Genomic DNA, 27571 nt, shown 5'->3' on the forward strand with positions numbered 1-27571 from the left:
AATAACAGCTGTGATATCTCTTCATTATCATGTATTTCTATAAAATGTGTATATGTGATCTCATGGTTACATCTCAATCTTATGGGCCATACATCTGTGGGTGTCAGAGGACTTTTCATTTAGCTGTGTAATTTTGATACATAGAAAATATAATACTAGGAGATGCTTCATAGCCAGATCCATTGTCCCAGAAGACTGTAGACAAACTCTGCCTTGTTCCTTTTACTCATACAAACAAAAATAGCAATCTCGCCCCAATCTAACACAAACTGCACACATTTAGCTCATTTTACCTCAGAGCAAATTCAAACTAGACTAAAGGCCTTTGTAAATAGATCATGAATTTAAAACTTCACAGCTATGCACAAGGTCAGAGTCACAGGTGTCTACCAAGGTTACTAACACAAAACATCCTAAGAAAAGCCTGCCAATTCTTCGCTTGCCAAGTCTGCTGATAAAAAGCTGTGTCTCAGAATTTGTCGCACCAGCCACTGTGCCCCCTCCCTCTGGTCCTGAGAACCTTGCACTATCACAGTAAGGGATCTGCTCCTTATTGTCTATTCTAGGAATGTGCTATGACCTTGAGGGTTTTGAAACTTTTCTCAGGATTGTTAGGAGTCTCCTGTTAGAAATGTAAGGACAGTTAGACAAGAGAAGAGCTAAGAATGAGAGCTGAGAAGAAGCTGTAGATTTAGAGACAAGCAGGAGAATAAAGAGACATGCAACATAGCATGATATGAATGGATTCATTCCTTCACCCTCAGATGTACATCCAGTTAGTAAAGCATTATGTAGTCTATCCCTGGGGGTCCTCATATTCCCCTTGTTTAACAAGCATCTCCTTTAGAGTGCAATTAAATCTTTCAACAACTGCTTGTTCTGTAGGATTATATGGTATTCCCGTAATGTGTTTTATGTTGCAACACACACACACTGGCCGGGCAGTGGTAGTGCACGCCTTTAATCCCAGCACTCGGGAGGCAGAACCAGGCAGATCTCTGTGAGTTCGAGGCCAGCCTGGTCTCCAAAGCGAGTTCCAGGAAAGGTGCAAAGCTACACAGAGAAACCCGGTCTCAAAAAACCAAAAAAAAAAAAAAAAGCAACACACACACAAAGTTTCATTTTATTGTAAATATAAGCTGGGGCATTATCAGTTTTGATTTGTATCAGTATACCCATTACAGTCATTGTTTCTAATAACTGTGTAATTATAGGATCAGCCTTTTCAGAACTTAAGGCAGATGCCCATTGAAATCCAGAGTATGTATCAATGGTATGATGAACATATTTTAATTTTCTAAATTCTGCTAAATGAACTACATCCATTTGCCAAATTTCATTTCTTTGTGTACCTTTAGGATTAGTTACTGCAAGTAAAGGAATCTTTTTATACAAAGAATGTAGCATGAATTCTAATCAGTCTTAATAATAAAAACCTGGAGTCAGATATGGGGTAAATGCTGAAAGATCAAAGAAATGAAGGAGCTAGCCAAAGTCACCTGTTACCTCCATGACTCCTCAGACTGAAAAGGGGTGAGATCCTGTCTCCACCCTGTTAGTTATTTTGGCGCTCTTACCCCGCGAGGAACACGTCCCGAACACGACAAATCCACAGAAGAGCTGTTTATTAATATAGGATAGAGGAGACGTGACAGGCCTGTGTGAAGCACACTCGTGAGTGAGGAGAGGAGAGGAGAGGAGAGGAGAGGAGAGGAGAGAGGAGGAAAGGAGAGAGAAGAGAAGAGAAGAGAGACCTGTGCAACATGGCACCGGCTTTTTAAAAGAGTGAGCTGCGCATGCGTACAGGACCGCATGTGGCTACTCCACGCATGTGCGTAGATTACATGGCCGCACACACTTTACGCAACCATGCAAAGCCACGGAGTCCTGGTCGTGCGAGATGTTCTGACCTGGAAATGGCTATTTTGAACTGGAAATAACTAGGCGGTCCGCCGGGAAAGCCCAACCGTGTGGACATGTTGTGATTTCCTATCACACCCACCTTACATTACTGTCTCCACCTCCCTAGTGCTGGGATTACAGGCGTGTGCCACCACTGCCTGGCCTCTATGGTTAACTAGTGGCTAGCTCCACACTCTCATCTCCAGGCAAGCTTTATTTATTAGAGCACAAATAAAATAACACCACAAAAGAACAAACAGTACAGTTGTTTTTTTTTTGTTTTGTTTTGTTTTGGTTTGGTTTTTTATGATTTCCTTAGCTTGTTTCCAAGTAATGGAAAGTTTTTTCCTTAAGCCCCTACTATTAACATGTTTCTTAAGAAATTCTGGATCTTCCAACACATTTCCTATCAATAATTGATCAATTTCTTCTTTTCCTTTTGCTAATGGTCCAGGTAACCTAGTATGAGATCAGATGTGGGTGATATAAAGTGGGCAGTTCCTTTCTCAGCCTGCTTGTTGTAGTTGTGCAAATAATAAAGTTAATTCTGTGTTATCGGGAATAAATTCAGCAGTTTCTATGTGCAACACAACTCTTTCTGCATATAGAGAATCTGTAATTATGTTAATATGTTCATTAAAGTATAATAAAACCATCAGAATGGCATGTAACTCTGATTTTTGAACTGAGGTATATGGACTTTGAAATATTTTGCTTATGTTTCCTGCTTTGCAACCAGTCGTTCCTAATTTTTTTTTTTTTGTATCAGTATAGAATGTAAGAGCCCCAGGAATATGTGCTGTTTTCACTATGCAGGAAGAATCCCTTAAGTTCTTTTTATAAACTGAAGTTGCTTATCTTTTTGGATATTTGTTAATTTCTCCTAAAGTTCTTTGCCAATCATCATTAATCACCACAATTGCACAATTTCAGCATTAGTATAGGGTACTACAATCTCAGCTGGATCCATTCCTGACAATTGACTAATTCAAACACCTTGTCCATATAGCTTGTCTTTAACTTTTTACTCTGTGAGCTAAGAAAATCTATTCTGAAATATTATCCTCCCTCTGCATAATGAGTCCAGTAGGCACACACCTTTAATCCCAGCACTAGGGAGGCAGAGGCAGGCGGATCTCAGTGAGTTTGTGGCCAGCCTGGACTACAGAATGAATTCCAGGAAAGCTAGGACTACAGTGAAACCCTATCAAAAAAAAGAAAGAAAAAGAAAAAAGAAAACATCGGAGAAACACTATCGTCAGCATCTTTCTCTTATCTCCTGGGAGTCTCAGCTTTCCAGAATGGGGAACAAATGGTCCCATAATCCCTGCCCCAGAGCTCCCAGCCCTGTTCCTAGAAAATGCCCAACGACTAAGGCTCATCATGAGGCACCCCTGCAGCTTGGGGTGGGGACAGCTCCTTTCTTTGAGGAGGCTTGGACTATCCTGATCAGATGATCAGTCTCAGAGACTGGGGACTTGGGGCCATGACATCCATGTCTGAACATGCCAGGCTAGAAGTGGGAAGACCCCAGTCACCAGAGGCAAGCCAGTACACTTCTCAGATGCTCAACACCCAGCATTCAGGATGTCTGAGCCCAGATGCAGGCTCACCTGGGAGAAGGGAGGGAGGAGGGAGGAGGGAGGGAGGGAGAGGAGCCCTGTCCCTCTGTCCATCAAGGGCTTCCCAGTGGAGGCCGTGGGAGTGGTCATCCCAGGCACATTGAGAGGAAAGCCTGGGCCATTTGTTATGCAGTGACAACTAGATGCCACTGTAAAATGGAGGAGACGTGCTCTCAGACGAGAGGAGCAGAGAACACGAGTAACCCTCACAAAAGCAAGTCTTCCAGCCCAAGGGCCCAGAGAGAGGACAGCCAAGGCCCGGCACTGCTGCACGTGAGGTGGCCCTGGCGCTGAGGCTCTCCCCTGGCCGCATCAACCAGCCCCACCTTTGGCACTGTCTCCCTGTCTCCAAACACGTCTACTTGCTATCCCCAACCAGCACAGGATGATGGAGCACCTGTAGGTGCTGTTGTAGGTAGGGAGTTGCCCTTTCTCCAGAACCACCCACCCCTAGAGGTCACAGGTACACCACACACACCCGCGACTCTCCTGACCAAAAGTCCAAGCATGGAGCGCGTGTCTGCACCAGACCGCCTCAGGGACTTTGCACGTCTGTTCTCGCTCCTATACCTCCCGGGATGCCTCTCCACTGCTTTCCGGTCTGTTTAAGCAGGACTAGGGGGTGGTCAAAGGTCAGCCTGACATGAGGGTCGAGCGCCCGGATTTAGATCCCACCTCCTGGAGGCCAGGCCTGCGGACCCCAAGTCATCGATTCTGTCTGCCCTCCTTCTGAGCAAGCCCGCAAAGACCAAAAGGGAACATCCACAGCTTCACGTTGGGAAAACCAGGCGGATCCTGCTCCGCCCCCGCCCGAGCCACGCCCAGTTTCCCGCCCATAACCACGCCCCCTGGACGTCACAAAAAAGGCCCCCAAAGCCGCAGCTGCTGGGCCGCACCGCGCAGCCCTGCCCTGCCCGCCACCCCGCACACAGGCATCCGCGGAGCTCTTCTGGCCGGAGGCGACGGCGGCCTCCGGGGCTTCGGAAACGCAAGGCGCCTGCGCGGCAGGGCGGGGGAAGAAGACTACAGTTCCCGGCGTGCCCCGCGGGCGGGCGCGCAGACACACTCCGGACCCGGTGGAAGCGTCGCACAGGCGCATTCTAGACCCGGCAGTGGCGCGCAGGCGCACTTCCGGCCCGGCGGCAGCGGTGCGCAGGCGCATTCGAGGCCCGGGTGTGGCACGCAGGCGCATTCGGGACCCGGAGCCGGCGCGCAGGCGTAGTCGAGGTTCAGTGGCTGCTGCGCGCAGGCGCATTCGGCGCGGGCCGGGCCGGGCCGAAGCGAACGCCGGGCGGGCAGCGGCGCCAGAGCGAGTGGAGCCTTCGGGGTCCCCGGGTGGCGGCGGCGGCGGTGCAGAGGAGGAAGGCGGCGGCTCTCCCCCTGCGGGCGCGCGACCCGGTCCGTCCCGCGAGCTCGTGCCGGTCCCGCGGCCCGGCCCGGCCCCGGCCCCGGGTCCCTCCGCCGCCGCCGCCACCGCCATGGCCCGGCCGCTGGTTCCCAGCTCGCAGAAGGCGCTGCTGCTGGAGCTGAAGGGGCTGCAGGAGGAGCCGGTGGAGGGCTTCCGGGTGACGCTGGTGGACGAGGGCGATCTGTACAACTGGGAGGTGGCCATCTTCGGGCCCCCCAACACCTACTACGAGGGCGGCTACTTCAAGGTAGATGGGCCTCAGTTTACCCTTTGTACCAAACCCCCCTCAGGCTGGCTCAGGCCTCCTGTGCAAGGCGCCCTCTCCATTTTTATTGGGCACGTGCCCACATAACCCCGGAGGACTGGTCTCCCTGGACGGCCCTCCAACAGAGACCACCGAGGACCAGGGACAGCTAATGACTGGCGTGTCCCCAGGCAGTCCCCCACCACAAGACACGGGGCCCTCCAGAGCTTGCTGCTGGCCAGCTTGTTCCCAGGTTGCCCTGCACTCGACCAAGCAGGTCCCTGGGGAAGGATCCCCCCAGGGACAGCCGCTGGCCTTCTTGTCGCCAGGCAGTCCCTTCTCCACACAACACAGGAGCCTTCGGAGCCCCCTGCTGGCAAGCACGTTCCCGGGCTGCCCCCATCCCACTAACATGTCCCTGGGGAAGGTTCTCTTTGGCTGCCCACATCCCAGGACATAAAGGCCCAGGGTCAGCTGCCGGCTGGCATCCCCAGGCTGTCCCCCCGCTCTGGAGCACAAACCCCCAGAGACAGCTGCTTGCTGGCATGTCCTCAGGCTGTCCCCACTCCAGGACGCAGGACCAGGGGCAGCTGCTGGCCACTGTGTCCCCAGGGAAGGGATGTACAGCCTGGATAGCCACCTGCTCCAGTCCCAGCAGAGGCCCTGACGGCTTTGGCAGACGCGCCTGCTTGGACCACAGCCACCTTTAGCCCTAGCCAGGGTTTATGTAACACATTCCAAGGGGACGGTGGAGGCAGGGGCCTGGCTGCCCACCCTGAGTCCTCAGAGCTGCACCCTGGCTCCCTGCCAAGGGCTCTGGCCCCTAGAGCTCTCTGTTTGCCCCATGGCCGGCAGCCTTTCTCAGGTTCCACTGAGCAGGTGGCTTCTTGGAGGCCTGATTTTTGCCTTCCAGGCAATGTCATCTGCCCTCTGGTGGCTTCGGGCTCAATGTACCAGATGCTTTTGTGATTGGGAGCAGAGAGCCTAGGCTGACCCAGCATTGCCAAGGATAGGGACCCACATCAGTGCCGCTCTCTACCATCCTGCCTGCTGGGGACAGGGACTCCTAGCAGGAATCACGTTCCAGAGCCAAGAGGAACAAGGTGGATGCACAAATCCCAGCCAGGCCAGGTCCCAGATGCAGGTCCACGACAAATGTTTGTCCTGTGTCATCTTTTGTGGCCGGTGTCCTCAGCCTTCCTGGTCACTGACTAGGAGAGCGGCGGTCTGCTCCACCAAGGAAACTCTAGAGTAGGGTTCCCAGGTACAGCATATGGAGAATGGGAGCCATGTGGACACCTTTGCCTCCCACCCTAGAATGTGGTCCGAACTGAGCAGCCCCTGGCGTGTCCACCGGAGCTGGTTCCCACCTGTAAAGGATTGTGGGTAGAGCCTCCTAGGTTCACATTATTCTAGGGACAGCTTGGGAGGAGGCCCTGCAGGGTGTCAGTCAGATCTGCCAGCGTGGGTGCCTTCCATGTGGTACGGGGGCTGAGACGTGGAACCCCTCTGAGGGGGTGTTAGAGCTGCTTCTGGATGGCCAGCCCGTCTTACTGTGAGTGTGGCTGTCCAGGAAGGGGTGGGGGCCTTCCCGATGCTGAGCCTCAGTTGGGTCTTGTTTGGTTTTCCAGACAGGGTTTCTCTGAGTTGTTTTGGTGCATGTCCTGTAATTCACTCTGTAGACCTCAAACTCACAGAGATCCGCCTGCCTCTGCCTCCCGAGTGCTGGGGTTAAAGGTGTGCACCACTGCGCTGCAGTTTGCTTTTTTTTTTTTTTTTTTTTTTTGAGCTGAGGATCGAACCCAGGGCCTTGCGCTTGCTAGGCAAGCGCTCTACCACTGAGCTAACTCCCCAGGCCTAGTTTGCTCATTTCTAAAGAGCATCTGGAGGTACAGAAGTGACAGGTCTTGTTCCAGCAAGGCCACATTCCCCTCGCAGCCGTCCTGAGGGGATCAGGGTTGGAAGCTCTGCACTAGGTTTGTATATGTTCGGTGGGAAGGAGTCACTTCCTTCAGAGGACAGAGCCTTCAGCTTGAATTCCTGGCTGGCTCTGAGGCCACAGGCCACTTCCCTTAAGTGTTCTCCTTGCCCAGGGGATGGACATTCTAGAGGCTGCCCTTGGGGAGCTCCAGGGCTAGGGCAAACCCCAGGCCTCCTCCTCTACCAGTCTAAAGTCTGCAGGGCAGGGGCAGGCAAGTAGATAGCCTTCACCTAGGCCCCTGAGCCTGGTGCTGCGGTAGGAAGCCTGCTGACTCACCCCCCTGGCTGGCCCACAACAAGTGGCCCTGTCCCCCTAAGCCTTCCCTTACCTGGGTGCCGGGTCACAGGTAATGCCTGGACTGCACAGGGACTGGTTTGGCTTCAGTGCTTGAACAGACGAGAGGCAGCCTGTCACAGACAGTTCTTCACCCCCTCTGGGACAGCTCCTAACACCAGTGCTCAGTGGGCAGCCATTGAACCACCCCCACTTTCTGCCCCCAGGCTCGCCTCAAGTTCCCCATCGATTACCCATATTCCCCACCAGCCTTCCGGTTCCTCACCAAGATGTGGCACCCAAACATCTATGAGGTAAGTCAGTCACTATGAGCAGTACAGATGCCTGCCTCACCACACACCCTCATGCCTCCCTTACACTTGGCTCACGCCTCATCAAATCCCGGTCACTCTTGCAGACAGGGGACGTGTGCATCTCCATCCTCCATCCCCCAGTTGATGACCCTCAGAGTGGGGAGCTGCCCTCAGAGCGGTGGAACCCCACACAGAATGTCAGGACCATCCTCCTGAGTGTGATCTCCCTGCTGAATGAGCCCAACACCTTCTCGCCCGCCAACGTGGACGCCTCGGTGATGTACAGAAAGTGGAAGGAGAGCAAGGGGAAGGACCGCGAGTACACAGACATCATCCGGTGAGTGCCAGTCACGGGCAGGGCAGGGCAGTGCCGCCGGGTCCTTTGACAAGAGATGCTGCTTGCTGCAAGAGTGATCTGGGCTTCGTGTGTGGAGTGGGATACGCCCCCACGGCACCACACAGACACGCGCCCTGCCATGTCAGCTCTTCTCTGTTCTGAACACAGCTGTTCCTTGTGTGGCTGTTAAATGTTAACAATCTTACACCCCTCTGTGTGCCCCCCAGAGGCACTGAGCGGACCACCCAGGACGGCCAAGATCCTCTCTGGGGGTCTTCATGAGTGGGTGGAGCACTCCAGGCCTCCTCCTCCCCATTTGTTTTTGTGCAAGCGTAACTTGGGTTTGTGCATTTGTGGTTCCGAAACCTAGAGTCTTTTTGCAAAGGGGGAATGTCACTGAGCCCACTGTGAGCTGTCCTCAAGAGCCTGTGTGTGGCAGCATCCACAGCCACCATCACTGCTCAGCGGGGCGGGGAGTTCCTGGCTTGTTTGGAGGTCAGGTGGTTTCCCTTACACACCTAAAGCTGTGTGTAGAATTCCATTTGCAGGATTCTAGGCAGATGTGAAGCCCTGCTGAGTGTCCACACAGGTACCCACATTCCCAGTCTTGGTCGCTTAGTTTCTCTCTGTTTTCTGAGACAGGCTTTCCTGTAACCCCAGATCTTCCTCCTCAAGTTCCCTCTTGATGCCAGAGTGATCTAACACCTCACAGCCAGCCACCCCCTGCCTCAACACTGACCCAGAAGGACAGCACTTGTCCACACACAGTGACCCAAACACACATGGGCTGGTATTGTTCCCATGTTGGCAGTGGCCCAGGCCTATCAGCAGGCATGCTGAGCAAGCCACACATGTCAGCCTGGAGCTGACAGGATGGAGCCGTCCAGGAGGAGCCCTGTGCCATGTCCTGCAGAAGGCAGGCCTGACTTCTCAGAATTGACACAGGCTGCAGCTTGGTGCTCAGAGCTGGTCCAGCAAGACCTGAACAGGTTCATCAGAACAAGATGTGCCTCTGCTTCCCCTCCGCTGTGTGGCTGCTGTGGTCCTGTGTGGAGGTGTTAGTTATTCGGGGCGGTGTCAACATGTTCAGATCAGCAGGGTCTGGAAGCCCCTGCAGCCCTGTCCCCATTGTCCTGCTTAGGCTGTGCTGCAGCTCACCACCCTCCTGCCTGTCCCTCAGCCGGGAGGAAGGCAAGCTGCCCTGTAGGGTTTCTCTTCTTAGATTTTGAGACAAAGTCTCACTATATCACCCTAATTGGTGCAGCACCAGTGATCACTGCAGGTTCCTGCCTCCTGGCAGAGGCCTTTGGCCTGGTTCCCCGGCTGCTTCCTTGTTGTGTCCCTGTCCCAGAACAGAAGCCCCAGGCTATTTTTACCATTCCAACTCAGGCACCACTTGCTATGACCATGATGGGGCCTGTGCTGCTCCTGGGACTCAGCCTGAGAGCTGGTGTCCAGCCACGGGACAGGACAGTGGAAGTCTGTGGGAAGGGCCTTGAGACTGGTCCAGGCTATTCTGATGTGCTGTCATGGTGGCCCCTCCAGCACGGTCTTGTACCCCATTCTCTCTGTGGGAAGCTGAGACCAGCATCTGCCCTACCCTTCACCATTCCCATTGGGACCTGCACCCTGAGGATGGCCTGGCCCCTTGAGGGTACCTGAGCCTCTGGCCCAGGCCTGATTTCTTTAGTTAAGTGCTGCCCCTGTGCAGGGGAGCTCTTGCTGTGTGTTGCTTCAGAGTGAAGTCAAGGAAGGCTGGTGTCCAGGTCACTTCCTCCAGGACCACCCTTAGTAAGTGCCTCAGCTCAGGCTGTAGTTTGCAAGCGTTTGGTGTCGGTGTGTAGGTGGGTGGGTGCACACACAGAGAACTCAGGGGACAAAGTTTGGTGTCCCTGCCCGCCCAGGTCCTCCTGTGTGCTCCCACAGCACTAGAAGTGCAGGCCTGGAGGCTGCTGTGCTGCGGCTGGTGTGGGTGCTGGGAACTGGGCTTAGGTCCTGTGCTTCCCAACAGGCACTCTTACTGCATTGTCTCTGGTTATAATCCCAGCCAGCCCCAGACTCACACACTTCCTCCCTCAGCCTCCAAGTGCCAGGCAACAGGCCTGTCCTACACCTGCCGGTGGTTACTTTCCTGCCTGGGAGCTGGTCACTGAGGCCGCCCACCTTCCCTTCCCTGTCCCCCATTATCTCCTGACCCCTTCCACCAGCTCCTCACCTTCCATTCATTGTCTTTGGAATCCGGGGTGCCTGGCCAAGTCCTCACCTCCCCTGTCTCCCCAGGAAGCAGGTCCTGGGGACCAAGGTGGACGCGGAGCGTGATGGCGTGAAGGTGCCCACCACGCTGGCTGAGTACTGCGTGAAGACCAAGGCGCCGGCGCCCGACGAGGGCTCGGACCTCTTCTATGATGACTACTATGAGGATGGCGAAGTGGAGGAGGCCGACAGCTGCTTTGGGGACGAAGAGGATGACTCTGGCACCGAGGAGTCCTGACCTGCGTCCCCGAAATAAACTTACAAATTTTACCTCAGCAGGACCCGTGTGGGCCTCAGGCGACAGACTACCTCACTGAGGTTCCGTGTGGGCTCCCGTCCTGTGACCCTTAGGTCCTCTTACCCCGTGGTGCCTGGCAGACACCCCACTCAGCTTACAGATGGTGACAAGTCTGGGAGGCTGGGGACCGCCTGGTGGGGAGGCAGAGACTCCATCCCAGCCCGACCACAGGGCCAGCCCCACAGTCGTCTCCTCTCTGCTTTGGTGTGTGTGAAATCCAAATAAAATGGCTTTCTGAGAAGCTGGGAGAAGCAGCCAGGACAGTGGGATGGGCAGAGGAAACACTGATAACGGTCTGTTCATCGTGCTCAGTGGTCTGCAGGGGCCCCAGGCCCAGGAGCAGCTCCCTGCTGCCTGCAGATCATGCTGGCCTGCATCCGGCACTACGGCTGCACCATCGGCCTGCACCCACCTCAAGCCTGCAGTCAGGAGGCCTGGGCCTGGGGTCTGTGTCTTTGGAAAGTCCTGGATCCTGAGGCATGTGGAGGGCCCGTATCCCCAGCAGTTCTTGTGGTCCGGGTACTTCCTCAGCTCTGGGAACTCCAGTGCCTACCTGAGGAGTCTCTGTGGCTGGGACACTGAGCCTAGTGACTCCCCAAGAGAAAGGCAGGGTGAGTCTTACTCTAACAGACTGAAGTAATCCTGTGCTGAGATGACAGAGCTGCCCTGCCGCTTACGACGTGCTGGGGTGGAACCCAGGACTTGAAACCACTGATGGTTTGTGTGTGCCGTGTAAAGAAGGGAAAAGACGCCGGGCAGTGGTGGTGGTGCACACCTTTAATCCCAGCACTAACTAATCCCTAACCCTGAGGAGGCAGGGGCAGGTGGGTCTCTGAGTTCTACAGATTGAGTTCCAGGACAGCAGGGTGGTCACACAAGAGAAACCAAAAGTGAAACACTCACTTCCCCATAAATGGGCCTGATGCACCCAGAGTTGAGTCTGGAACAAAGCCGTACTCTATTGAACTGTGCTTAAAGGGACCTCTGCCAGTCACGGCCGGTCACAGGAGGAGGCTGGGGAGTGGGGACAGCACAGGACTGTTGCCTGGCCATTGCACTGTACTTCTTGCCACTGAGTGTTACTAGTTAAGATGGTAAGGTGCAAGGGGTGGTGGCACACCACTCTAGTCCCAGCACTCCAGGGCAGAGGCAGACTAATAATCTTGGTGAGTTCAAACCCAGCCTGGTAGACAAAGTGAGTTCCAGGACAACCAGAGCTACGTAGACCTGCCTCCAAAAGAAAAAGATAGCACCTTCAGGCCATCCTGTGCTACATACAATTTGAAGCCAACCTGGTAACCTGGTCTACATAGAGTTCAGGCCAGCAACAGGGCTCAGTGGGTGAAGGCTTGCCACCACTGGAGCCAAGAGTTCCAGTCCAGGACCCACGTGGTGGAAGGAGAGAACAGACCCTGCAAGTTGTCTTCTGCTGGGGTTGGGTCATCAGCCAGCCAGACCGTGGGTCCACCCCAGTGCTAAAGGAAGCAAAAATCCTGACCACACCAGGAAAGCGAGCACTGGGGGCTTGATCACTGGACTCCAGTGCAGCCCCAGAGACAGGGTGGCTCTGACTTCAAAGACACTTTCTAAAGCCACCAGAGCAGGGTGTGAAGGAGGAGCTGGGCGGGTCTCAGAAGATCACCTGTCCTCACAGGAAGAGAGTGAGGAGCCACCCCCCTCCACCCCGGGTCCACAGGTCCTGAACCAGGATGGCGGTCCACCAGTCCCTGCTGCTCTTGCTGGCCCTGGGGACACTGTGGGCAGGTGAGCATGAAGGGGAGACAGGCCTAGAGCCCGGTTCTTGGGGTCTGGATGGGGAGGTGGATTTTGTGCAGTGGGAAGTTAAATAATCCAGATCTCTGAGGATTGGTGTCTACAAAAGAGCATACGCTGAGTAAACTAAACCCTGAGCTCAGAACTTGAGTGAGGCAGGAGGATAGCCATGGTTCAGGTAGAGTGAGACCCTATCTCAAAAAACAAAAGTGGGTTTAGGACATACCTTAGATTGGTGGGCCATGTGCCTGGCATAGCAAAGCCTGGGTTCCATCCTGCATAACCCAGGCATGGTGAGCGCGCCTGTCATCCAGCACAGGAGGTGGGGACCAGAGGGCCACAGATTTAAAGCCATCCTCAGCTCTGCTGAGCAGAGGCCAGCTGGGTCTCACACCCTGCTTTGAAAAAAAAGGGGGAAGGGTACACAGCATAGTAGCACATGTCTAATCCCTTGTGAGTTCAGGCCAATCAGGTCTACATGATGAGACCTTGAAAGCTGGGCAGTGGTGGTGCATGCCTTCAATCCCAGCACTGGGGGGGGGGGGGGGGGGGGAGACAGGCTGGTGGGTCTCTGTGAGTTTGAGGACAGGCAGGTCTACAAAGGGAGACCATCTCCAGGGGAAAAAACAAAACAATAGGTATGCCTCAAGCCCAGCACCAGGGCCGGAGATAGAGGATCCCTGGGCCTCAGACTGAATCATTGAACTCCAAACTTGAGACCTTGTCTCACACAGTTAAGGTATAGAGTGTTTGTAGAAGACACAAGCCTTGACCTCTGGCCACCATACACGTGTATACACACGCATATCTTCTTTTTTATAAGATCTTTATTGACAGATAATTCATAGTATACAATTTACCTGTTTGCACAATTTGATAGACTTTAGTCAAGCATCCTCATATCCTCATAGGCCCATGACACCATCACCACTTCCTGTTTTAGAACATCACTATCTTTTTTTTTTTTTTTTAGTTTTTTTTTAGTTTTTTGAGACAGGGTTTCTCTGTGTAGCTTTGATGCCTTTCCTGGAACTCATTCTGTAGCCCAAGCTGGCCTCTGCCTCCTGATTAAACGTGTGTGCCACCACTGCCGGGCCTCACCCCCTTAATTTTTAACACTCGTGGTTGCTTAGAACCTTCTCAAAAGAACAAGGAGGAGAGAGGAAGTTGGCGTTTTGTAAGTATAACAACTCTAACTTAAGGTGTGGACTGCCCACTCTCGGACTACACAGTAACGTTTGTCTGGAGAGTTGGTGGAGACACAATGTAGCCAAGGCTGATGTCAAACTCCTGGAGATCTTGCCTCGGTCTCCCAATGGGATTTTAAAGTATGGAGAGGGCCTGCACCTCAGTGGGCAGAGCAGACTCTCACCTGGCATGTCCCCCAGGCATAGTGGCTCATACCTGTCCTTGCAGTACTGGGGAGGTGGAAACAGGAGGATTGGGAGTTCAGGGTCATCCTCAGCTACATGGTTCCAGGCCAGCCTGGGCTACATGAGACACTGTCTAAAAATAAAGTTGTTTTTCAAAGGGGAAGAAAAGCACACACGGGTGAGAAGCTTCCTTGGGTGGTGGGAAGCTCCTCAGTCATGGGTGTTGGCTGCACAGCTCTGCAGATACAGGTTGGCCTGGGAGTGTGTGAGCTGACTCCCATGAAGCCACAGAGGTTTCTCTCGTTTACACTGGGTTTAGGTTTGTTTGTTGTTGTTGTTTTGTTTTTTGTTTTTTTCATCTTTTTTAAGCTTCAAGGATTGAGCTGGGTGGTAGTGGTACACACCCAGGTGGATCTCTGTGAGTTCCAGGACAACACAGAAACCTTGTCTCAAATAAAGTAAAGCTTCAAGAATCCTACAGAACAGAGAACTCAACTCTGCCATGTATCCAAGCCCCTGGATGGGAACCAGCCCAAGGAAGTAGTGGTTGGGTGTCCCGGGCTGCTCATGGAGCACCAGTAGGGTGGATGGGGTCCCTTACCCAAACCCGTTACTGCTCCCCTGAATGCAGCAATTCAACCAAGTTCAAACAAGTGGCCCTGCAGCTCCTCTCGACCACAGAGGGAAGAGTCTTTTCAAATGAGTCCTTACAGTCAGCAAACAAACCCCATGGCTTTAGCTGCCAGCTGCTCAGGCTTTGACAATCCAGGTCCTGAGGCCCCAGCACTGTCAACTGCCACTCACCCCAGGGGCTCCAGGAGGAAACCCAGCTGCTGCCAGCTGTGGTTCTCAAGCAGCCCCTCCAGGTCTGGGAGGAGACCCAGCCATGGCCAGTCACAGGTGCTGCACCCCTGGCGCCCTTTACATCCACTCACTCTATCACCCTGGGCGTCTGGCTATTGGGTTACAGGGAACATTGGAATCCTTGCACCTCCTTCCTCTGCTAGCTGCTTCTCTAATGCTAGCTTGAGAGGAGATGCAGGACTAGCAGCGAGGGTTTGCCTTGTTCCAGGAGGTTTTTGTGCCAGGGCAAGCATGGCGACTGTCACTCTGATAGACGACTCCCCAGGTGAGTCTGATTCTGCCTCTATAGAAGGGAGATGAGTACCCTTCTGAGAAGGAGAGACCTGGAGAGCCTCCAGTTTTTTTGTTGTTGTTTTGTTTTTAAAGATGTATTTATTTATTATGTATACAACAGCATGTATCCCTGCTGGCCAGAAGAGGGCGCCAGATCTCATTACAGATGGTTGTGAGCCACCATGTGGTGCTGGGAATTGAACTCAGGACTCTGGAAGAGCAGTCAGTGCTCTAACCTCTGAGCCATCGCTCCAGCCCAAACCTCCAGTTTTTAAGAAAGAAATTACGCTCTTCCCCTTTTCCCCTTCTCTCTCCCTCCGTGTGGGGTCTGTCTGTCTGTCTGTCTGTCTCTCTCTCCCTCTCTCTCAATAAAGCTCTAGAAAGGTAAATAAAAAAAGAAAGAGAAATTACTAAGTCTCTCAAGCCCTTCAGCTCCACCCTTGTCTCATCCCAAGACTTTTGTTCCTTAAACTCGGCTGGCTTCATGGCCAAGAGGGAACTGACCCTGATTGAACAGCGCTGTAACAGGTTCTCATCTCCTGGCAGCTCTGGCAGAGAGCGTGGAGCGTCTTGTTCCGCCCACATCTGCCTCAGGGAAAACTCCTCCCACCCACCCTCGGCTCAGTATTCAGATCTAAACTGTCCCAAATTAGTGCCCACAGGCCAAAAGCTTCCACTGGAATCTTCCAGCCCATGTTCCTCCATTTCGACTCCAATCCTCTCCCAGGAGTCTGCGTCCAGAGTCCCATAGTCGGAAAAGCAAGGACACAGCTCCTCCACAGACTCAGAACCTCTGCACTTGCTGTTCTTCATTAACTCCCTAGTTTTCACTCTCTGCAAGCGGGTACACAAACATCTGCTTACTGTTTCCCCGCCCCACAGCGGCTTCTCTCGCAGACTGCTAAGTCTGCAGGGGCTGCTCATCCCCGGATGCTGTTTCTTGTGCGCCAGGTCCAGCACTAGGGAAATTCTCTTACCCTAAGTTCCTTCCTATTAACCTGCACAATATCCATATGCTTAACCCTATATGTTTACCTAACTTTATAGATAGAAATTGAGAGAGAGAAACCTAGACACAGAGAGAGATACTTGCTGCAGCCTAACTTTTATTACTTGCTTCATCGGTATACAGTTTTTGCACCAGAAGAATAAAATACCACTGCCTTAACCTTAATACAAAACTAGACGTGTCCAACTGCTTCTGCCCTGCTCCCTCCCCACTCACTTCCTCTGCACCCAAGTCAGCCCCTAGTTCTGGCGCCATCTGTGGGAGGCCAGCCCCCACCTTTCAAAGGGCTCCCATGAGGAGAGAGGAAGAGGAAACTTCTGGATAGAAAGATAGCGAATATTTCCTCCCTGGATTTTTGCCAGCCATCACCTTGGACCACCAAGCCTTGAATGGTGTTACCAGTTGGCTCCTTCTGGGGAGGCCTTTTGCCACACTTTGACCAAGAAGCAGCTGTGTGCACGTGTGTGTGTGTGTGTGTGTGTGTGTGTGTGTGTGTGTGTGTGAGTGACACCCACTCGTGCTTTGTCCTCTACTGTCTTAGGAAGGTTGTGGACCTGGGGAGGTTGAGGTAGAGGGAGAGAGTAGAGAGAGTTTCATTGTCTTGAAGTGAGAGCTTCCTTTTGCATTCTTCTCTTGCCTCTGAGAACATCAGCCTGAAGGCCTTCAGGCCATGGGCTGCCTAAAACCCAACGGTCTCTTCTGCCTCTTCAAAAGGACTTTTTATAACAATGCCAAGGGGCAGGGCCAAAGACCTCCCCCTTGCTAGATCAAAGCACACTTCACAGCCAAGTGTAGACCCTTCCAAACACTTGGTAACCGTGCCCGTGGTCAAATCATCCCCTTATGCAGTCCTGCTGGGTAAAGAAGCTCATTCTCAGACCCTGGGTCAGTTCTCACTAGGGAGCCTCTGTGGGTCTCTACAGTAGGCCTCAAAGGCTGCCTGGAGCAGGTGTAGACTGGCCATGTGGCCTAAGGTGAGGCAGGATCTTTAAGGAATGATGGAAAACCGAGATATTTTGAGTTGGTTCACATTAAATTTTTATCATTTATTTTAAAGTTTGTTTTGTTTTACGACAGGGTTTCTCTGTAGCCCTGGCTGTCCTGGAACTCACTCTGTGGACCAGGCTGGTCTATTTTAAATTTTTAATCCTGATCCTGATTCCACCTTTCCAGGGCTGGGATGACAGGCATGCACCCCTAGACCTTATTTCTGTGGTGTGGGGAGACTGGAACCCAGGGCTTTGTGTGCAGTGGACAAGCACTCTACTCACTGAGTCCAGCCAGGTGCCTTATATCAACATGTCAATGAAGTTTATAGAGAAATAATTCACACACTGCTCAGTTCACTGAAGTTAAGAAGCCACACAAAAATATAGGCACCCGCTGGGCAGTCGTGGCACACGCCTTTAATCCCAGCACTCAGGAGAAATAGGCAGATGGGTCTCTGTGAGTTCGAGGCCAGCCTGGGCTACAGAGTTCCAGAACAGCCAGGGCTGCACAGAGAAACCCTGTCTCGAAAAGCAAAAAAAAAAAAAAAAAAGAAAAAGAAAAGAAAAGAAAAGCAAAAAGGAGTGTAAGCACCCCCACAGCCCCAAGAACACTCACCCCACATCCTGGCACCCAAAAATCCACTTCCTGTTGTAGAGTTTCACACTGTGTGGCCTTTTGTGTCTGATTTTCCCCCAGCACCTGTTCAAGGCCCTTCCATTGTTATGGCAAGTGTCAGAACTCTGCTCCTGTCTAGTGTGTGAGCAGAGCGACAGTCACTCATACATACGTGCCCTCCCCTGTGGCTACCAATGACTTTTGCTCTCATTTTACGTTTTATTTTGTAATTACCTTTTTGAAGTATGGGATGGTGGTGTCGTGCCCCCAGAGGCTTCAGAAGGGCATGTCAGATCCCTTGGAGCTGTGAGTCACTGGAGTGGGTGCTGGAAACTGGACTCAGGTGCTGTGTGAGAGCAGCCGGAGGTCCCCTTACCCTCCGAGCCATCTCCAGCCCTCCACTCACATTTTTTTTTTCTTTTTTCTTTTTTGCCAGGGCTGAGGACTGAACCCAGGGCCTTGCACTTGCTAGGCAAGCGCTCTACCACTGAGCTAAATCCCCAACCCCTCCACTCACATTTTAAGCCTGGCTTCTGACAGCTGAGAGCATCTGGTCAGTTGGGCCTAGTGGGATCTGGGACAGGTCAATGGGGATTTCAGACAGCAGATCTGCCAGATTCAGGGCTTCCAGGCTTAGAGGAAGGTTGGGTGCAGCTCCCCTAACCTGCTTCTCTGTCTTACTTTTCAGCAGGCAACACATTTGAGACCCACATCATTGGGGGTCGAGAGGTAACCCCACACTCTCGCCCATACATGGCCTCTCTACAGAAAGCCGGGTCTCATGTGTGTGGGGGAGTCCTTGTGCATCCGAAGTGGGTTTTGACAGCTGCCCACTGCCTGTCTGAGCCGTGAGTATCCCGCTTCCTCCCCTACACCCCACAGAAAGACTCCCTGGCTTAAGGAACTGAAGGACTCAGGTCTACCAGTTCAGGGCAACCCTCTCAGGGCTATATAGGCTGGCTGTTGGTTCTGGTCCAGTGGGTCAGATGGTACAGGAAAGAATGCCTCCATCTGACACCCAGCAATCTGTGAAAACCAGCCTGCCAGGGAGACAGAGCCTGCGTAGCCAGAACTGCCCTCAAGACATCACTAAATAGATCCATCCTGGTAGGGACATTGTTAATGGTAGAGTGCCTGCCTAATGCCAGGTCTCATCCTCATCTGCTCACACACTGAAGAAAAACTCCTGATCCCTGAACGAAAGGAAGCAGACCTCGAGTGTGCTGGCCTGAGCCTTTAATCCTCAAGGAGGCAGAAGCAGTGGTTTGCTACATGATCTAGATAGTTCTAGGACAGCAGGGTCAGACAGTAAGATCTTATCTTAAAAACAAACAAAATAAAACAAAAAAAACAAAGTTAGCTCGTGTGTTCCAGAAGTCTGGGCTTCAGGTATGGCTTGATCCAGGTGTTTACTTGAGGGTCCCACATGGCTGCAAGTGTGGACTCCTGAGTCCTATGGAAAGAAGTTATTTCTCTGTGGTTTGGACAGATGCAGGAAGGCAACACACGCCCACCCCAGAGCAAGTCACAGAAGAAAGGCTGTAGCTGGGGGAGGGAGTGTTGAGATCTTCAAGAATCCCCCAATCTGGCGCTGAGCAGGAGCCAGAGCAGGAAGACACCCAGGGGAGGAGGTTTGTGAAGACGGAAGATAATGTGCCAGGAGTGGGCTAGGAAGGGAGGCACGTCAGTTCTCCAGCTGTGGGTGAGCAGGGTTCTGCATTGCAGGCTAGAGCAGCTGAAGCTGGTGCTAGGCCTTCACCACCTCCGCGACTGCCGAGACCCCGTCCTCACCTTCAACATCACAAGAGCCATCAAGCACCCTGGCTACAATCGCAACTATGGAAAGGACCTGGCGCTGCTGAAGGTGCGGGACTGCGGGGCTGAGGGCCGCCGTGGCCCGCCTTCCCTCACCCACTCACTGGCTCTCCTGTCTCCACAGCTGGATGGGCGGGTGCAGCCCAGCGCAAATGTCCGGCCGCTGGCTCTGCCGAGGAAGAGCCGAGCCAGGCCGGCAGAAGGCGCTTGGTGCAGCATCGCTGGCTGGGGAGTAACCCACCGTGGCGGGCACCTGGCCCCGGCCCTGCAGGAGTTGGATCTGCGTGTGCTGAGCACCCGCATGTGTAACAACAGCCGCTTCTGGAACGGCACCCTCGAGGACGACATGCTGTGCTTGCAGGCGGCGGAGTCCAAGAGCCAGGCACCCTGCAAGGTGGAAGGGATGGCCTGGAGGCCTGGCCTGGGTGCAACCCAAGCTGGCTTCTGACACCTGCTGGGGGAGGGGAGAGACTTAAGATCCATCTCGTTTCTCAGATGCAGACACCCAGGCCCTGGGAGAGTAAGCGGGCTGTCTAGGTTGGAACTCAGGAAGCCAGAGAGTTGTGGTTTGAAATCCAGCATCACAGACTCGTCCTCATCTGGGCCCAAGCAAGGGCCCTGGGGTATAAAGGAGAGAGAACAGGGGAAGGAAACAGGACAGGGATGCACATGTGGCTTGTAAGCAGCCCGAGAGCCTCCCAGGCACCTGGTCCCCTGATGCAGAAGCAAAAGCTGACCTGTGTCCCTTACCTCCGCAGGGTGACTCTGGAGGGCCTCTGGTGTGTGGCAAAGGCCAGGTGGATGGGATCCTGTCTTTCAGCTCCAAACACTGCACAGGCATCTTCAAGCCCCCTGTGGCTATCGCCGTGGCCCCCTACAGCCCTTGGATCAGGAAGATCATCCGTGGCTGGCCACATCAGCCTCTGGCCTGATGTTCCAGATGACCCGGATACTCACTGGCCAGGGGGAGAGGGGGACACACAACTAGCTGTACCTCTAAATAAATAAGGAACCAATAAATCATGATGTATCTGTTGAACCCACCGCTGTCTGCCTGTGGCCTCTGTGAGCCTCCGTGAGCCTCCATTTCCCCTGTAATACGAAGGCAGCCCTTCCCAGTAGCTGTCAGGAGAGTCCTAGGGCACAGGAGGAGCAGGGTGCCCTCCGTCTGCTTGGAGCCAAGGCAAGAGCAAATAGCAACAGCTTGGCCAGCAGGGGGAGCCAACTGCCCTCTGTGGCTCTATCACATGAGGTAGGGAGATGGGGAGGCTCCACACAAGCAGCTCAAGTATCGTTCCAGTGGGTGCCAGCACAGCCAGCATCAGTTCAGAACATTCCATCGCTGTGTTTTCAACCCAGCATGGAGCCCGATGGGAGGTCATTCCAACATCTCCCCAGACTGCGAATCTTCCCCCTGTGGGTTCTCCTGGACATTTCCTGTCACGTGATCTCACATTGTGTGGCCCTTACGTAGTTTCATATTGTGGCAGGTGTAGGGTCCACCTTCATCTAACTACCTGGATTCTTTGGGCTCTAAATTAAATCAATAGAAAATGGATCAGCAGGAAAGAAACCATCACCATGGTGTGTTAGATAAATTCATATCAAGGATGCGTGGCACTCAGCCTTACCTGACATCTCTGCAGTAGGGAAGCTGAGGCAGGAGGATTGCCTCAATTTCAAAGTCAATCTGAGTTATGTGACACTCTGTCCCAAAAGCGGGGTGGAGGGTGGGGGGGTGTGTGACTTATCCCTGCAGCCTTCACCCAGAATATTCTTTTTTCCTCTTGAGATAGAGTCCCGTCAGCCCAGGCCGGCCTCAAACTCCATGTCTAAGGTAGCTGAGGATGACCTTAAAATCCTGGTCCACCCTCGGTCACCTCCTGGGTGCTGGGGTGACAGGTGTGCTGTATACACCCTCTTGAAGCCACTGCTGGGGGAGCCTGCTCTACTTAGCTGTTCTCCTCGTTTCTTTCACAAAAACAGCTTTGCAAGAACAGGAAGTCTGAGAGAGGTCAGCCAGAAGCCAGAGGGTAGAGGGTGGAATCACAGTGATGAAGGCTCCGTGCCTTTGACCGGCTGGTTTCCCACCCTGCACTTTGTCCCAGAATGCTGGGCTGGCTCAGCCTTGTTCTCTGCCCCAGGGAACATCCGCCTGCCTCACCTGGCTTCTGGACTCTGGGTGGCCCTGGCTCTATAAAATAGGTTTCAAAGGTATCAGTGAATTAACTTGGTTTTATAGACAGAGAAGGGCCTGGGAAAAACAAAATTGGGAGTGGTGGGTGTGTGCCTGGGATTCCAGCCCTTGGAGGCCAAAGTGGTCAAGGCAAGATTCCAGGCAGACCTGGGCTGCAGAGCCAGATCGAGGCTTAAAAAAGAAGAAAAAAAGTGGGGGCTGGAAAAATGGCTCAGAGGGTAAGAGCACTGGCTGCTCTTCCAGAGGACCTGGGTTTGAAACCCAGCACCCACATGATGGCTCACGGACCACCTGTAACTTAGGTTCCAGGGCCTCAGACACCTCCTTCTGGCCTCTGAAGCCCCCTCCCCAAAATAAAAATAAATCTTAGAAGAAGAAGAGTGAGGTGGAGGCATGAAGCTCAGAATTTCAAGGTCAGCCTCTGCTAGGAATTTAAGGCCATCCTGGGCTACTTGAGACCCTGTCATCCTGCCTCCACCTCCACAGTGAAAGGCATGTGCCATCTGTTTCTACACTATGGAAGCCCAGGGGAGGCCAACACTCTTCTAATTAACTCCCACCCCAGCACTGTCTTTCTCTTTTGATTTTTCTTTTTATTTGTTTGTTTTGATTTTTTTTGCAACAGGATCTCTGTAGCCCTGGCTGTCCTGTAACTCCCTATGGAGACGAGGCTCACCTCAAACTCACAGAAATGTCTCCTGCCTCTGGCTCCCCAGTGCCTGGATTAAAGGAGCACACCACCACAGCCCACTCTTGGTCATTTTTGAGACAATGTCTTACTCTATCCCAGGCTGGCCTTGAAAACTCTTGGTAATCCTGCGCCTCGGCCTTCAGACTATAGGGAGTCACAAGTGTGAGCCACCAAGCCTGGCTGGCCTCATCTTCCACGGACATTTGTGCTGCTTCTGACCCTTCTTCACAAATAGTCCTGAAACCTTGGGTTGTGTATGTGAGTTAACCTTTGGCATCAACAAAAATTGTTGCAATTTTGTTGTTTTGTCTTTGGAGACAGTTTCTCTATATAGTCCTGGCTGTCCTGGAACCAGGCTTAGTGATCTCTAACTCAGAGATCCGCCTGCCTCTGCCTCCAGAGTGCTGGGATTGAAGGCGTGTGCCTCCACACCCAGCTTGTTTGTTTGTTTGCTGGTTGTTTGTTTGAGACAGGGTCTCTTACTGGGACCTGGGACTCACTGAATTAGCTAGCCTGCTGTCCAGTGATTCCAGCTCTGGGATTACAAGCCCTGGACACCACTTCAGGCTTCCTGTGCCGACTGGAACGCAGATCTTTACGTCTGTGCAACAAACCACGTACAAATTTAGCAGTCTCCCGAGCTCACTCCAAGTTTTCTTCTGCTGGTTGACATCTTTGGGGCTAAACCAGGAGGTGGGACACAGGAAGGAGAGGCAGGCAGATCCCTGAGTTCGAGGCCAGCCTGATCTACATACAGAGCAAGTTCCAGGACAGCCAGAGCTATGTAGAGAAACCTCATCTTGAAAAACTTAAAAAAAAAATCATTGAAGCTTTTACCCATAAACCCTCACACACTCATCCATGGCCCCTTCCCATGGGTGGCCTCTGTCCCTGACTGTCCCTCTAGCAAGATTGGTAAAGCCTCAAGAAGGAAGTGGCCAGCGGGGCCTCAGCCACCAGCCTGAATGCTCACAGCCGGCTGGACTTCCTCTCTGTTCTCAGTCTCCTAGCGGGGTTCTGGGGCAGCTCCAACTGGACACAGATCAGAGGAGCCCAGCCTGTATGTGGCAGACGAGATGTTTACTGATTCTGTCCGAGCCTTCTCAGCTGTCCCTTCGTCTAGTCCCCAGACGCCATGAAGAGCAGGAGGCCCGGGCTTACAAAGAGCCGGGACACCCTCTGCGAACAAGGTCAAATATGCAGGCTGGGGTGCTCGCCCCACCTGGGCAGTGGAGACCCATGTGGTTTTTCCTCCTTTCTCTCTCTTCCCCCGCAACCTCTGGAGGCAAGCTTGTACCCTGTTGCCTAGTCAGCTCTGGAGCTTGCAGTGATCCCCCTGCTTCTGCTTCCCTCATGCCAGGATGGCAAATGTACCGGCACCCCCAGTTCCCCCAGGACAGCACTGGTTGGCCTATGCTGGACACCAGACACAGCTCCTCAGCAGATCCCTACATACAGCAGGGTGGGAGCCGCCAGGCTGAGTGCCTGAGGTGGCTAAGGCCAGGCCCGGGAGGTACGACAGGATTCCGGAAACATCACACTGTGAAGAACCAAATGGAAGACCACTGTAGCACAGCTGGCCGCGTCCCGGAGCCACACGCGGGCAGAGAGCAGCGAGCACGGGCACAGAAGACCAGGCCTCAGGATTCGCACCTCGTGTGCAGCCGGCATGGTGCGCATGTCTGCTGTGTTGGCGACTTTTCTGTTGCCCTGATAAATTAAACACCAAGACCAGGGCAACTTATGGAAGAACGTTTCTTTGTGCTTATGGTTCCAGAGTGGGGCAGTGTGAAATAAAGGTGAGCATGATGGCAGGAACAGACGCTGAAGAGCTCACATAGTGAACCACAAGCACAGAGCTGGGAGACTTTTCATCTTAACACCCACCCACCGGCCCACGGTGACATACTTCCTCCAGCAAGGCTGCACCTCCTCCACCTCCCCAAGCCAGGCCAAGCGTTCCAATGCCTGAGAGTATGGGGGGTCACCTCAGCCAAACCTCCCCATGTCATCTCTGCATTTGAGAGGAGGGTCCTGCGTTTTAGGCCAGCGTGAAAACAGAGGATCCTGAGACAGAAGGAAAAGAAAAGCGGTCTGGAGAGGTGGCTCAGCGGATAAGAGCTCTCGTTGCTCTCCGAGAAGACTTGGGTTCAATTCCCAGGACCCACAGGCAGCTCACAACCCTCTGTAACTTCAGTTCCACAGAATCCAGTGCCCTCTTCTGGCGGGGCTGGGAACTGCGCCCATGCGGGGCACAGATTATGCAGACAAACATATACACATGAAATAAAACTAAATAAACCTCATTATACATGAATACACACTAATACAAATAATTTTTTAAAAATCTGGAATAAATTGTGTGATGTGGTGGTGCACGCCTTTAACCCCAGCACTCAGGAGGCAGAGGCAGGTGGGTCTCTGTGAGTTTGAGGCTAGCCTGGTCTACAGAGGAATTTCTAGGAGAGTCAGGGATACACAGAGAAACTGTGTCTCAAAAAACCACCACCACCACCAAACCCTAAAAAAATTTAAACAGTCTTATAAAAGTTAAAAATAAAAGCACCCAAACGAAACAACAATTGTGTATTTTACAGCTATATCTCAGTAGGTCGAGGGGCAAGGGAGAGTCAGAGAGCTGCCACCACCCAGAGCACAGGCCTGGCCTGCGGAAAGCCTTCCTATGGGCTGGGCTGGCTCCACAAAAGAGAACTCCCCAGGTGGGCAAGTCACAAAGAACCGGCTGTGCTCTCATCTGCAGCCAGAGTCCCAGACCCTGGTCTGTGTAGGTGGTTCCTTGGGAGGGTCCTTCCTTCCTGTCCCAGACTCAGGGACTGGCTCTCCAGGGGCTTGAGGCCTCATCCCCCCCCCACCCTCTTCCTGTGGCTTTACCTAGTTCTGCTGTGACTCTTTTGTCGGGTGTGTGTGTGTGTGTGTGTGTGTGTGTGTGTAACTCCTGCCTAGAATTCCACAGTGAGGGGACTGGGGGCTCAGGAGCTGGGGGAGTCAGGGACTGGTGTGTGTGTGTGTGTGTGTGTAGAGCTCCTGCCTAGAATTGGGGGCTCAGGGGCTGGGGGAGTCAGGGGCTGGTGTGTGTGTGTGTGTGTGTGTGTGTGTGTGTGTGTGTGTGTGTAACTCCTGCCTAGAATTCCACAGTGAGGGGACTGGGGGCTCAGGGGCTGGGCTCTTGGCTAGCATGTGAGTGTGTGGATTCTATATCCAGCACAGCAAAAAATAAATAAAATGAAAAAGAAAAAAATCCTCAGTTTTAGCCAGGTGGTGGTGGTGCACACTTTTAATCCCAGCACTCGGGAGCCAGGTGGATCTCTGTGAGTTCGAGGCCAGCCTGGGCTACAGAGCGAGATCCAGGACAGGCACCAAAACTATACAGAGAAACCCTGTCTTCAAAAACAAAAACAAAAACAAACAAACAAACAAAAAATCTAAATTTTAAAATTATGGCATTCAAATTTCATGGATTGGTTGTGGTTAGTTATTTTCTTCTTCAGATGCCCTGAACTGGAATTACAGATGTCTGTAGGCCGCCATGTGGGTGCGGGAGATAAAACTTGGGTCTTCTGGAAGAGCAATCAGTACTCTTAAACAGCTGAGTCATCTCTCCACCCGCCTTTCCCGTTTCTTCAGTGTGTGTTTTTTGCTTTTGTTTCTGACTGGGGCTCCTATAGCCTAGGATGGCCTCAAACTGACTGTGTATAGCCAAAGAGCCCTGAACTCTTGATCTCCAGGTGCTGGAATGACAGGCATGTACCACCATCCTGACCGCTTTCCACACTTTTATCTGCTAATCTAGGCAGTTCTAGAAACTGGTCTTGGGAGGTCAGGTGGCTAGGACAGTCAGGCAAAAGGACTCCTCAGAAGGCTACAGGCCATGTAGGGTTAGCTGGGCCGAGACCCTGGTAGGGCTGGGTCACATGAAAGGACTTCAGGAGGCTGCAGGCTCTGCAGGGTCAAGGACTCTGGAAAGCCTGGGAGGAGCTTGGGCTTTACTGTGTAAACAGGCCCAGCCTTCCTGGCCAACCTGAAGTTTCCCAGAGGCTGGAACATGCAGGGGCTAGGAATTCCCCACGGCCCAGCTTGTTTGTTTTGACCCTAAGGCCCTTGGATGCCAGCTGGCAGCTCCCCTGCCCTGGCCCTCGTTCTGCACGTAGCTTGGAAGGCCCTCTCCAGGAAGGCTTTGGGGATTCTGGGCAGTTCAGAGGCCCCCAAGCCTCTGAGAGGCAGCTGCGGCTGTGTGTAAGTGGGTCACGAGGCCCAGAGCGATTTACCGTGGAGCCCTGGCCCCTCTGACACCAGGCCCTGCCCAGGGCTGTCCTTCCTGGCCAATCCTGAAGCTCCTGGCAGGGTGTGCATACCCTCAAGGGAGCTGCTGACCCCTGAGGCTGCTGCCTAACCCCTGGTTACTCCCACCTCCCACTTTTATTTTGATGGGGAACTGGGTCTGGTTTGCCTAGCTGATCTTGAACTCCAAGGTAAGAGAGCGATCGATCCTCTGGCCTCAGACTTCACAGCAAGTAAGACCCACAGTACGTTTTTGGTTTGGTTTGGTTTTTTTTTTTTTTTTTTTGGTTTGGTTTGGTTTTTTGTTCTTTTCGAGACAGGTGTTTCTTTCTGTAGCTTTGCGCCTGTCCTGGAACTCTCTATGTAGCCCAGGCTGGCCTCGCACTCACAGAGATCCGCCTGCCTCTGCCTCCCGAGTGCTGGGATTACAGGTGTGCACCACCACCGCCCGGCTCTTTTTGTTTTGTTTTTTAAATTTTGTTTTGTTTTTGAGATGAGGTTTCTCTGCGTAACTGCCCCGGCTGTCCTGGGACACTGTAGACCAGGCTGGGCTCACGCCACCACTGCCTGGCTCAAATACAATTTTTTTTTTAAATTTTTTTTTTTGTTTTTCGAGACAGGGTTTTTCTGTGTAGCCCTGGCTGTCCTGTCCTGGAGCTCACTCTGTAGACCAGGCTGGCCTCGAACTCACGGAGATCCGCCTGCCTCTGCCTCCCGAGTGCTGGGATTACAGGCGTGCGCCACCGCCGCCAGGCTTTTTTTTCTTTTTTTTAACGAAAAGGAGATGGGAGCCGGGGTGGCACACGCCTTCCATCCCAGCACTCGGGAGGCAGAGGCAGAGGCAGGCGGATCTCTGTGAGTTCTGGAACAGCCAAGGCCATGTGGAGAGACCCTGTCTCAAGTCAAACAAACAGAAAAGAAAGATTTGAGTCCACCAGGGACCGCGCAGGACGCAGGCCCCGCCCCGCAGTGGGTGTGGCTTGTGTGGTCACGTGCCGGCGCGCCCTCCGCCCGCCGGGCTTCCGCAGCGTGAGCCCCAG

The 27571-nt window shown here is 53.1% G+C and overlaps 2 protein-coding genes across 4 annotated transcripts; both read left to right on the plus strand.

The window, feature by feature from the left end:
- Positions 1 to 4774: 4774 nt before the first annotated feature.
- Positions 4775 to 10878, plus strand: Cdc34 (cell division cycle 34, ubiqiutin conjugating enzyme). 2 transcript variants are annotated; one of them, XM_036171444.1, is made up of 4 exons: positions 4775 to 5179; positions 7658 to 7744; positions 7849 to 8081; positions 10362 to 10878. In XM_036171444.1, exons 1-4 carry the CDS (start codon positions 5003 to 5005, stop codon positions 10570 to 10572), a joined length of 708 nt encoding a protein of 235 aa, XP_036027337.1. In that variant the 5' UTR covers positions 4775 to 5002; the 3' UTR covers positions 10573 to 10878. The 2 variants fall into 2 exon arrangements, with proteins under 2 accessions (XP_036027337.1, XP_036027338.1); XM_036171445.1 differs by having other exon boundaries at positions 10366 to 10484.
- A 953-nt stretch (positions 10879 to 11831) lies between these two features.
- Positions 11832 to 20388, plus strand: Gzmm (granzyme M). 2 transcript variants are annotated; one of them, XM_036170257.1, is made up of 5 exons: positions 11832 to 12396; positions 18218 to 18377; positions 19255 to 19393; positions 19469 to 19738; positions 20103 to 20388. In XM_036170257.1, the coding sequence occupies exons 1-5, from the start codon at positions 12342 to 12344 to the stop codon at positions 20274 to 20276; spliced, it is 798 nt and encodes a 265-aa protein (XP_036026150.1). In that variant the 5' UTR covers positions 11832 to 12341; the 3' UTR covers positions 20277 to 20388. The 2 variants fall into 2 exon arrangements, with proteins under 2 accessions (XP_036026150.1, XP_036026151.1); XM_036170258.1 differs by having other exon boundaries at positions 18221 to 18377.
- Positions 20389 to 27571: the final 7183 nt, after the last annotated feature.

Source organism: Onychomys torridus, chromosome 21 (genome assembly GCF_903995425.1).
Source record: "Onychomys torridus chromosome 21, mOncTor1.1, whole genome shotgun sequence".
Lineage (NCBI taxonomy): Eukaryota > Metazoa > Chordata > Mammalia > Rodentia > Cricetidae > Onychomys > Onychomys torridus.

Coding starts and splice junctions, on each gene's coding strand:
- Cdc34 (XM_036171444.1), top strand. CDS start 5,003: ATGGCCCGGCCGCTGGTTCCCAGCTCGCAGAAGGCGCTGCTGCTGGAG. Junction 5,180..7,657: donor ACGAGGGCGGCTACTTCAAG/GTAGATGGGCCT, acceptor TTCTGCCCCCAG/GCTCGCCTCAAGTTCCCCAT. Junction 7,745..7,848: donor GGCACCCAAACATCTATGAG/GTAAGTCAGTCA, acceptor TCACTCTTGCAG/ACAGGGGACGTGTGCATCTC.
- Gzmm (XM_036170257.1), top strand. CDS start 12,342: ATGGCGGTCCACCAGTCCCTGCTGCTCTTGCTGGCCCTGGGGACACTG. Junction 12,397..18,217: donor CCTGGGGACACTGTGGGCAG/GTGAGCATGAAG, acceptor CTTACTTTTCAG/CAGGCAACACATTTGAGACC. Junction 19,739..20,102: donor AGAGCCAGGCACCCTGCAAG/GTGGAAGGGATG, acceptor TTACCTCCGCAG/GGTGACTCTGGAGGGCCTCT.